The sequence below is a fragment of the Numenius arquata genome, chromosome 1 (assembly GCF_964106895.1).
Source record: "Numenius arquata chromosome 1, bNumArq3.hap1.1, whole genome shotgun sequence".
In the NCBI taxonomy this organism is placed as follows: domain Eukaryota; kingdom Metazoa; phylum Chordata; class Aves; order Charadriiformes; family Scolopacidae; genus Numenius; species Numenius arquata.
The window spans coordinates 40668437-40680852 of NC_133576.1; the positions used below are offsets into that span (position 1 = coordinate 40668437).

A 12416-nucleotide genomic window follows, 5' to 3' on the forward strand; every position below is an offset into this window, starting at 1 on the left:
GTGATACTGAGAGGGTGGTGTGCTGCGGAGCACGCAGCTAGTGCTAGCAAAGGAAGAAAGAGTCCCAGTTGCATTTCTGTTATATGGACAATCAACTTGTAAGCACCACCTTGTTCTCTACGCATTTTCTGCTAAGTGACCTTTAGGCACTGTAAGTCTCCAGGTGAATGGAAGGATCTGATAAGCCATGACTGAAATTTATATGGTGGGTTTATTCCAATGACACGATGATTCATTTTTCATGGTTTCTAAACTGTTTGTTGGTACATGTTAGTCTCAGTTTACAACATTTGGAGGCATTTGCAGCAGAAAGCAAGCAAGAAATGAAGGCATTTAATGTTATTTCCACTCACTGAGATGAAAAGGGACTTTGAAGAACCGTTTGGCTTTTCCTTGCATGAAAGGCTGAAGATGGAAGGGAAGTGGAACCCTCAGAGGAATCATCCCTCTCCAGACTGACAAGTGAAGAGTCTTCCTCGCTTCTGCCACGGGACGGGTGATGCCAGCCCCTTACAAGCTCTGTTGACTCTCCTCCCAGAAGCTGCTCTGGGAGTCCAAGGTCTGTGGGCAAAGGCTGGATGGGGCAGGGGAAAGGATAAGCAGATCAGGTGCACTTACAACCACTAGCCCTTGGGAATTCCCTAAAAAAGACCTCAGGCCAGGCAAGGGGGTGTTTGAAGGTTTCCTACAGAACAGCTACAGGCCATGGGCTTTCATTGAACCCTACAAGTGAGATAGAATCTCTTCAGATCAGGGTCTGAGGGTGCCCTTAACTGTGGTTGACCAAAGGTGCATCCACCCCTCCCCTGGTTATCTCTGCCAGGAGGCAAAAGAAAATTTCCATTCCTAAAAAGGCACTTTTGGGGCCAGCAGCTTTTTAAGCTCCTTCTCAAATCCTGCTCAGCAATATTATTCTCTCTCCACTCCTCAGCATCCTGCCCTTTGATATACAGATGCCAAAAAAGTATTTGGGAAAACCACATATCCAATACGGGATAATCACATTTAATGCCCAGCTTAACCTTGGACATCTCAGGCCTGCTGGAGCTAAATCTCTGTAGCCTTTTCATTTTGTGCCATTTTTCAGGCACCTGGTCCATTAGTGAATTTTTCAGACCTATGTAGGTTAAAACAATTCAATGAGAAAAACAGAAAGAAGCAGTCAAAAGAAGAAAAACCTAATTTTTCAGCAGACGTACACAGTAGGTCAAATGGCCTAAGGGAAATATTTAATTTAAGAGTCATACTATTTCTACCAAGTTTCCTAACCAAAAGTATTTTCATCAGGAGCACTACTCTTGATCTGGTTACTGCTAATGATTTTCCCCATGGACTTAGCTCATAAAAACATAAATTGCTTTATGAATCATAGTATCATAGAAGTTGGAGAAGAAAATGATGGGTTAGGTCATCTTGCCCTTCTCCCTGACAGTGCAGTATTATTTATTTTTTAAAAAAGTTTTTGAAAATAAGCATTTATTCAGAGCTGGAGAATGAAAATGCTAAGTTCAAAAGAGATTTTGAAAATACATAATGAAAGTAGTGGAGGAAGAGCCAGATTCTTAAGTACTTTGTCGTTCTTTACAAGCCCTGACAATTTGATGAGAAGTATCACATGGATAGGCACAGCCAGAAGTTCAACGGCAAAAAAAGGACAATGGTGTAAGTCCTGCGCATGAGTAATTATCATAGTTGTAAATGCAAATCCAGTAGTTACATAGGCAAATATGCTGCTAGGCAAAGACCTGGCCATCACAATAACCATGACCAAATGTACAATGAGACTTGTAAGAATCCACAGTCTGCAGGCCTTTGTGCAGAGTGAAGGTGGCACGTGTGATAATACACACCATGTTGTCGTCACCCATCGTGACATCTCCACGCACACCAGTGAGCCAAAAAGTCTGTGCTTTGCATATTTGCTTTTGGAGCCTTTGGTTTGAGTATTCTTTTATTTTCCAAAAGTAGTTTCAAGTCCTGCTTTGTATTACTTTTTGAAGTTTTTTCCCCAAGCATGTCTAGTTTAGAGGTTGTCCTTCTGCATTAAAAAAACCTCACTTTGAGAACCCATCTAATTCTGGCTCAGAAACTGCTCTTGATCATACATTCTCTGAAGACAAAAGAAAATGTTTCTGTTCTTAAGTTAATCAATCTTAAAGGCTTTTTAAAAAAAGGTATTCCTATATCCTGTAAAGTTCACTAAAAATCATCCTGCTGTGAAGTTCTGACTTTTGTCTCAGATGGCTTCCATCCTCAGAAATGCCCCCTTACCTTCCAGCATTTTTCACAGAGAATGCAGGCACTCACTAGAATTCAGACTGTCTGAGAACCATTATAAACATAAAGTAAATTAATCAAAAATGTTGCTGGAGTTGGTTTTCGACTTCAGCATGTTTTTTCTAGATATCTGTAAGACAGCAGTATCTAATTTTGTTCCCATTACTGTCTTCCACAGACTTCTTTTGAATTGGGACATCTTAGAAAATGCATCTCAGAATTTCTCTAATTCCTTTAGCTCAAGTGAGCGAGTCATGGATCTGTAAGCATGAACGTTCCCAAATATTGATTACTGAAACTAAAACACTCCAATCCAGCTGTTGTTTTTATTTTGAGTCTAGTCTCAATACAAGAAGGCTGGTGTCATTTTAAATCCCTTCAGTACACAGCATGCATGTTTTGATACATCTAACCTCAAATCTTGTGTGAGTTTGCACAGGCAACAGCCCTGCAATCTTTTTGTACAGGCTACACATGTAACTAACCTAATTGAAGCAAAGCAAAATAGGACACACGCACCAACCAAGAGTATAGAAAAATAAACATATAGCCCAAACCCGCCAGAACTGTCTCAGAATGGAGAACGCACTGGGCACTACTTCTTTTTTCCTTCACAGCCCATGGTGTATCTCTTCAGGCCAACCCGTATCTCAGTCAAATGTATAAGAGGAGAGAAGAGGAGATACCAGAAGGATAACAACAGCCGCTGCGATCCAGAAACCCTTGGTGAGAAGTCAAACTGAAGGGCTTCGCAGCCCCCTAACAAATGAAAGGAGCATAAACCCTCCTACGCTGCTTCACAAATGGCTTAATGATAAAGGAACCTGTGCATTCCTGCTGAGGGGGGAGTCTCACCTCTCCTCATGCCACGCACAAAGCTTCCTCCACTATGCAGCTGATTTGCCTACAACACAGTGAAATTATTTACAAGGAAGCTTTTACATACATTTAAGTCGGGAAGATACGTATGTTGCTTCAGTATGTATTATATCTCTACTTCCTTTTTAAAATGTAGAATGTTATTAAATATTAACTATTATACCAACTGAAGAATTGATTTAAAACAGTAGGCATGCCTGCAGGATGATTTTCTTCCTTAATGTTCTAGCAGACTTATATTCAAAAAACTAAAGCTTATTTGTTGTCTGCAAACTATGAACATGCCCAGGTAATTGCATATGCAAATCTGGAACTTGCATATACAAATATCGTTTTTATGTGCACAGCTGCCTGGTTCACCGGGGATATTTTTCAGGGACAATTCAACCACAATTTAAAAAAAAAAAAAAAAAAGCAACCCAAACTAACTAAGAAGCAGTATACTGACAGCAATATTTGTTTTAAAGTCTGGCCTCAAACCCAAAAAATATAGGTCAGATTTTTCCACTAAATGCATGCAGTGTCATGATGCAACTCAAAGCAAATGAAGGCTCGAGAAGAAAATGCACAGGCAAGACATGAGTTTTCTAAGGTATTTTAGTTGATGTATCAAGCCTTTCTTTTCTCCCCCACTCTGTTAAGCAATCCCAAGCTGCGAGTCTCATTCTCTAGTGGGTGCTTGAATCCTGCTGCTCTCTTCTCTTGGGACAATTCCACTTAAGCAACAGCCAGAACTTCTGCCAAGCGTGCGGGAGGAGTGCAAGAAACTAACCACAAACCTCAATTTCCATCAGGGCATTTTGATCAAAATGTGAAAATGCCCCATTTGGGCTAGTGACTGAGGTTAACGATTGCCTCTGGTAAGAGGCAGCCCATGGTGCTGCAGAAGCATCTATACCTGCAGATCCACTCCACCCTCACTTCACCCCACAGACAAAACAGCCTGCCCTCACCTCCCGAGCAAAACAACCACCTGTGTGAAAGGTGCGGGTATTCCCCTGGAGATATCAAACCATTCATCTCCTCCTTGTATTTAATCCTTGGAAAAAAAAAAAAAAAGGAGGAAAGATTGGCTGCCTGTGAAAATGGGTGCTCCTCAGCTATGTGACAGCATGACATACAGTGAACTCCACAAGGCAGCAACCAAGTCTCCTCTCTCAGGCACTTATTTGTTTTTGCAGGGTGGCTGAGCTTGAGAAGTTAGATCAATGACATATTGGTTTCCAATGCTTTAAAATCCTCTTAACATCTGAAAGGCAAGACTAGCAAGAAATGATGTGTAATATATACGCTGCCCACCTTTTACCAGCATCCCTTCTGTCAGCTTTTGGGTATGATCCAAGTCCTCCCTGGGCAGATACTTCAGAAATGTAATGCAAGTCATATTCTAGATCAGCTGGACACCCATGAAAAATAAGGCTTCAGGAAGGCATAATTAAAACCATGCGTAGGACAGCCTTGGCTTAAAACATACCCACTGCTCCACATGCACTGGGTGCTGCTGCGTTTCATGAGGCTGGTGATGAACCCCTACACTAAACCGTCAACTTGGCCTGCAAACGCTGTCGTTAGTTGACTTACTTCTGGGTTCGCGAGGTCCATCCACTGTTATCTTGATGGCTCTGTGGTATGTGGCTACTTGTGGTGGATTTGTGAAGACCGTGATAGTCAGCGTGAAGCTCTTCCCTGCAACAGGAAAAAAAATGTTACTCAGCATATGTGTTGAGAAAAGGTGTGCTCCTCGTTGCAGATAGCACCCAAACACACCAAATGGCACTAAAACACTTTAGCTGTCCGTATCTGAAGATAGGTATGTGCCCAGAGAGCGTGGTGTATAACCTCACAACTGCCTGGTGCTGGATGCATTCCCTCTGTGGCAACTGCTCAAAGCTTTGGGGGAAAAAAATTAATTTATATGTAAATGATCTACACTTTGTTTGTAAAAAAAAGGAGGTTACCCCTAACAGTTTGAGTTTATCTGATCTACATGACTGCTGGTACCTTATCTGTAGTTTCTAGAGTGCTAGCTCAGAGAGGCTTAGAAATTGCGGCTGACTCTTCCAAAACTGCCACGGGAATCTGATCAACAGCGCTTGTTAAAATTAAAGAGAACTGGGTGCTCAGCTCCCCTAGGCAGATCGTAAAATCCCATGCTTTGTGGTTGAAGCTAGTGTTAGATCAATTCCATATTGCGAACCAGAACCCTTTAAAACTAATCTGCTACTGCAATGCCAAGAAACAAGGGAATGGAAAAAAGAAAAAAATCCCTACAGCTTGTCCACAGAGAAAACATTTTATGAAGACATAGCAGAGCATTATGCTTAGTTTCTCTATTATTTATTAAGAAAACTGTGAAGGCCTTTTCAAAACTGTTATGTGAATGCCACGGCTCTAAGTTGGGAAAAGTACTCATTTTGATGGCTGCTGGGGAGGGTTTCATATCCCCTTGTGACTGCAATGCCTTCAGATCCTGCTACTGCTGGATTTGATTTTGGCCAATGCAGCATTTACTTCAGGCACTTTTGTTATTTAAAAAGTAACATTCTGCATCTTTGATAAGACCACATATTCATTATGGCTTTGGCCTGGACAACAATAAAAACATTGCCTGTCAGCAGGTTTAGCATAGTTATCTCAGCATCACGGAGGACTCAGATACTGACAGGAATCTTCATTATCAGTAAGAGACATCAAGGGACATCACCCCAAGTTAGATAACCAGGAACTGTTGTAATAAAATTGAGGTTCCCCTCCTTTGGGCACATGCTGTGCAAGCTTTCCCATACAGATCTGCCTGCTTCATTTTACCACTTGGCTCCAGCCCTCCTGAGTGCTGAGTTTCTTCCCTTCTAAGACTTCCCATTTTTATTGTTTGCCTCATTTATCTATATAAATAAATATAAATTTAAATATAAATGTAAATATAAATGCCTGCCTCTAGCAGCAATATTCCCCCCTCCCTATGCACATTCACTTGCAATTCAATACTTCTCTTAATGCAGTTCCTACTTTGGTGCTAATGGTCTGCATCAACATCACAGTGAGCGCACACATAGCTGTTACTGGAAACTGTCCTCATCACATTGCTCTGAATTAGGGAGGTATTCTCCCCACTCTACGGATGAGGAACTGTGGGGAGATAAAGTGTCTTGGCCACGATCTCACAGGAAGCCTGTGGCCAGCGATGCTAACCACTTTGGCTGCTGCAATTAAACCCGACTATAAACCTGAATCACAGCCCTGACAAAACAGAAGCTGAAACAAAGCCTTCAAATCCCAGGCCAGTGTCTTCCCACCTGCACATCCTCACTAGAAAGCAGTCCCTGAGATCAAAATAATTGCAACAGAAGTAAAACTCATTTCAAATCCCTGTCTCAGGGCCTTTGGCCCTCAACTTTTGGGTCCTACATCTACCCAGACCAAGGATGTCTATGTTCTTAACATTCTTTAAATACCAAATTACATGCTAAAGCTTTAGAGCTTTGTTACTCTTTCCCTGCCAGCACAACAGATCCTTCTATGAGGCATCAGTAATAAAGTTCAATAAACTTCCTTCCAAAGAACTTTATCACCCATAGGACTAGACTTAACAAATATCAGAGAGGCACCTGTAGATCTTTCTATTTCCAAAAATAGTTTACATACGTTACATACAACACCTAGATCACTAAGACTGAAAGACACTTTGAAAATAGACTTTATTCTCTTTACTAATCTGCAGTATTTCCATCTTTCTTCCTGTATGTTTGGGGGTTTTTTTGACAACTGCTGATGCATTACATAAGGTGCTCCTGCTGTTCTGCTAGAATACGCAGCTCATGCATTTCTGTAGAAGGCGCTTGTGGATTTCCCAGATAGAAAAGAAACACAGAAAAAGATTTATAACAATAGTGAAATGTATTAAAATGTGGCCACGTTATGAGTCTACAAGACCAGAATAAAGAAGAGAGAGGTGAAGTTACTTTCAAGATTTTCTACAGAACAGACTAGATCTCAGAGCCTCTATAAGGTTGTGACACAAGTTGGCAAAAGCAGGAAGATACTTAGCTTACTTCGTGTTGACAGAAGACTATTCATTAACCACATACTGGTTAACCACAGGACTATATAACCATAAACCTACATGTCACTCATTGCTGCTTACCAATAATTCTGGCTGTGTTTTTTCTCTGGTTATTCTGTTTCATTTACATTTAGCTTTATTAAGTGGTTTTATCACTTCTGTTCCTAGCTTCTGCATTATTCATCATGTATGTGTCTGGTTGACAAAGGTAGATTTAGATTGGAGGTATTGTTAGTGAAATCGGTGTTTTATGGATATACCTGTTTTGGGATGACAACAGGACTATAAACCTCTCCTCCTTGCTTTTATGTATTATGATACAGATTTTTGGTTTTAACATACACTTGCATAATACACTTACACACAAGGACGTGCACATACATACACACATACATATGTAACATGCAGCAGACTAAACTGGTGGAAATAACACCAGATGAGTCAGTGGAGGTTGTATTCAGATTCCCTAGCACTAAAGCCTATATTAGATGCCATGATTTCTGATGCCTACAGAAGTGGACCTCCTAACTATTGGTAGAAGACCTACACTGAGCACTTATTGTCTCTGCTCAGCTCAGAAAAGGGTGGGTGCCACTAAAACTGAGTCAGACGGCCTAAGTGATGAACTGACCTCTCTCGTGACTGCAAAGAGGGACAAAACACCCCAAGAAGGCATTCTGAAACACTGGCCTGGTTTGGATGCCTCCAATAGTCTGATGACAATTTGATGACATCCTAGCAGTCACAGCAAGCCAGCATGTAGCCCTGCATTAGCTAGTATCAAAATCTGAGACCCTCTGGGTTAAACACTCCCATAAATCTACAGAAAATCATATACAAATTAGCTCGGGTCTGTGATGCATGCCTCAGTACATTGAAGCCAACTGCTCCTATGTCATCATGGGAGCCTTTGTCAATGCTGGAAGGGGTGACGGGTGATGTCAATGTCAAGCTGTGCCTCACTGGGGTGCAAAAGTCACTTCAGAGACTGTTGCTCTCTCTGTAACTATCCCTGGCAGTTCCTAATATTAGGCACATAGCACCTCATGAGCATAAGGATTAAATTCTCCAGATGTGGGACAGGGCTCTGTCTTTGGAAGCCCTTCTCACAGACATCAAGCATACCCTCATATGCATAAGGGCAGAGCAGAAGACTCACAGCTTCCATCAAGTCTTCCCTCACAACTAGGGTAGGAAAAACTGTTTGGTAATGTTTATTTTTCAAGAGTGTTAAGGTCAGAACCCTTCTAGAAAAAAATAATGGAAACAGTAGCATTCAAAACACAATACTGACTTTTGAAATGATACTCAGAGACTCTGCTGATGGGTTTGCTCGAGACTGTTCTATCAGAAGTGCCCTCAAGACTCACTGCTGTTTTGACAGCCAAAGTCAGATGATAGCTTAAACCAGTTGTCCCTAGCTCATGACTTTACAGGATTGTTCGCGAGATCCCCTGACATTGTGCAAAGCTGCAAGAACTTAAGAGGAAGCACAAAGCGTAATATTGTCCACCAGCGCCTGATCAGCAATACTGCTCCTGGACTAGCAGAAGGTGAAGATCAGCCTCCAAGACCCAAGCATCTGAACGTGTTGTGCCCGTGCTCTACAGTGCAATACAGGAACCTGAAGTCTGCATTCAGTCTGCATCCCATCTGACAGAAGCTGGAAGCAAAACGAGCAGTGAGATCACATCTAGCATGATGAGAGATTATTTAAGTCCCCCAGAACAGCACTGAAGAGCTCTAGAGGGAGCAATAGGCTTGTAAGCTACGGCCCCTGGGAATGTTTGAGAGGAACCAAGGGGGAAAAAATGAATCCCAAGTGACAACATGGTCACATGAAGCTCCTGTGTGCTGTTTTAGTCATCCCTGAGCAATGTCATGACCAGAGGGTCTGGGGGGTGGGAAGGCACACTTAAAGTCCAAGTGGCTGCACGGGCAGACGCAAAGGGGAATGAGAACAGACACGCTTTAGGGAAGAGAGGCCCCATCTTGAACCTATCACTTCATTTTAATCCACCTCTTTCTCAAGCAAAAAGAGCCGCTGATTCCATTGATGAAGGTTCATCCAAATGAGGACAGAAAAAAATGGAGTTAAAGCTTCAGAAGTTTGCCTGGGGGGGTAGGGGGGTGAGTGGGGGCCGGAAAACGAGGCCAACAGATGATGTGTTTACAATTACTATCTTTTGCTTTTGGGATTTATTCTGATGATCACAGATGTGTCATTAGAGTTGTGGGGTTTTTTTAAAAATTGTTACAGTAAATTATTAGATAAAAAGAAGAAAAAAGGGAAAGGAGCCAAGAATGCTTGTGCTGACAAGGACAAAAGGTATAGACGGAAAAATATGAAATGTAATACACAAATGCAATACAAATTATATTACAGACATTTCTATTACATTAGTGAGAGACTTCCAGGTTCTAGTAAGAAAGATTATGATACTTTTTTTTTTTTTTTATCCAGCTTCTACTTTTTAGTGCTTATGTACTTACTTTTATTAAACCATGCTAAATGATCAATTTTATACATCTTTACAATTTCTCACAACATCTTCCTGGGTATCTGCCAAAGTGAAGATATCTACTGCATTTTCATAACATATCTGACTGTATCTCTGGGCAGTATGTAATATACACAGGCTCGCATATTTATTCTCAAATGTCAACTATTATACACTGAGGCCAAATTTTACCATTCTTATCACTTAAGTTGCTGAATACTCCAAATGTAATCAATAGGATGAGAAGGGCCAACATAATTTGACCTTTCATTAGTTAACTGCTGCTCATCCTATGCATTAAATATTTTTGTAGTTGTTCAAGTTGCATGACTAACTGCAAAAAAATCTGCACCAGTCCAAATTCTGTGCTCAGATGGTGACTCTTTTCTCCTGCCCCCAGCGACAGTTTCACACAGTCAGAATATAACTTTGCCTGTTTGGTCCAGTGGCTATTTCATCAGAAAAAAGCTGCAGCTGAAGTAAGCGGCATCAAAAAAATAACATAATTTGTTTACCATCAACACCACAGATACCGCCGAATTTAAATATGAGAAAAAACTGTTATTCACCTCGTCAACTACCATGCTGTAAACAGTTTACAAATTCTGACTGCCACAGATCAATGGTCCAAACAGATAAATGCAAACACGGGGAGATGTCAGCAAATCAGGGTGATTGTCCAAAGAAATGCAAGAACTGCCCACATGCAATGGATTTGTTTATGTATTTATATGGATGTTTTGAGGGTGAAAGTGTGTGTCAAGTTGGAGATTTGGGAAATACACCCACTTGCCTCCTGCCAAACCAGCCTGGGTCAGCATAAAGATATACATTTGAACATTTCTGTTGAGTGTCTCACTCCAGGAAGTTCTTATATCTGTATTTACATAGCATCTACTTACCCAGAATGAAATCTCCATCACATTAAATCAATAGGTGTTTTTTTTTTTTCTGGATTTATATGGGGCCAAGTTGTCATGCAAATGGCCAAAAGTGGCCCTGCTGCAAACTTGGTCCCAGCTATGAGCTACTGAATTTGCTTTGCAGTAAGTTGTGGAAAAGCAACTTGCTGCTGCGGGAGTGTGGCTGGCGCTGGCTTCTCCCCTTTCCTGTCCTTCCCAGCTCCCTGCAGCACTACCTAGTGCTTAACCACAACATGCAATTCACTCCCTTTTCCTCCCTGCCTGTTCTCCAAGCTGTTTTTTCCAGCTAACAAGTCAAATGCTGTGGTGGGGAGCAGCAGAGCCACCTGCCTCTCCTGCCGCAGCTCTGGGGAAGCCCAGAGCTTGAACGCTAGAAGGTTGTGGCTGGGATGGAATTGTTTCAAGGCATTATTTTGGTGAAGCGTACATGCATTTAACCTAAGGCAACACAGGAACTGTATTAAGCAACCAAAATTACATAACTGAAATCAAGTAGCTTTAACAACAGAGATGCTGTCAACCTAAGCAGGCATTAAAATTGAATTTTACCTTAAAACCCTACTGTGGTTAATAAGGACAGTCCCTGACACTCTCCTGGAAAATGTCCCTGACAATCTTCTTATTTCATAAGACAAAAACATAACCCCAAGCCTGTATACTGTGGACATGAAATATTTAAACAAACAGATAGAGAAGCTCGTTCTATACTGGGTGTAACTTACGGCTGTTAAGGTGAGGCTGACTCAGGCCCTCAGCAGCTATGCCAGCAGACACACATTGGTGATGCACAGCAATGTTTTCTGCATGCCCCTTGTCACCAGGTGTACCAGGCGTGCTAAAAGACCTGTCCCTTATACTACACATTTCCCCTTGCACTGGAGAGTGGCCACACAGGCAGCAGGTCCTAAAGTTGTTTTTTTCCCCCTTTGCTCTGCTACAGTGGTACCAATGTTCAAATCTCTCTCCTCAGGAAAAAGAACAATATCTTCCTGCTGGAATAAACAAACAAACAAACAAACAAAAAAAGCCAGCACCCAGCATCCCAGAAATGTGTCACCATCAACTCAAAAATCACATCTTTGCCTGAATGCTGCTTTTTGTTCATTACAGTAGCAAATAACACCTTTAGTGCTTGAGCTGCAGCCCTCAAAAGAGTGAGTCTGTGTTGCAGAAATAAGGATCGCTCACATTCTCAAATGTTGCAAGGGTGGGACTCAGCTCACTAAAACAGCTATGATTTCTCTCTCTCTTTTTTTTTTGGCCAGTTGTTTACATTTTCATTTGACAAGAGTTTGCGTGCAGCCAGTTTCACTTCTGCGCTGATGAGCGGTTTCACTTCCCAGTCCCATGTGCTGTCATGATGATACCATCCACCGCCTCCTCCAGCCTTGCAGGGGCCTCTGTGCTAATCCCTTCCCTGACAGACTGACAATGTGTGTAAAAGTGCAGCCGCCGCCGCCGCTCCACTGCTTGCCTGCGAGGCACCTGGTGGCCCTTCTCTGCTTAAGAAACTTGGATTTGAAATGCACTCATTTGAAATGTTCATGTCTGAAACACTTGATACAAGGCATTGGTTGGTCTCAGGTGGATTCCTTGAGGTTCCTTCCCTCCGCTTACTGCTTCTACCACCTTCATGTTATTTTTCCATCACGTGAATCCTGTGAATGTGCTTCAGCAGAGATGCCACAAAAGGGTGACTACTTCTGTTCAGTGAAAAACTTACGGCAGTTGGGTAGCAGGAGATATCAGTTGTGGGTACTAAATGGTCATGGC

General features: G+C 41.9%; 1 protein-coding gene across 3 annotated transcripts in view; it reads right to left on the reverse strand.

Annotated features, from left to right (window-relative positions):
• Positions 1-12416, reverse strand: part of RUNX1 (RUNX family transcription factor 1) — a 169569-nt gene that overhangs the window by 44659 nt on the left and 112494 nt on the right. For all 3 annotated transcript variants that reach the window (XM_074144721.1, XM_074144737.1, XM_074144729.1), the window contains one exon: positions 4738-4842. In XM_074144721.1, coding sequence (XP_074000822.1) covers positions 4738-4842 — 105 coding nt within the window. The remainder of the gene's footprint in view (positions 1-4737; positions 4843-12416) is intronic.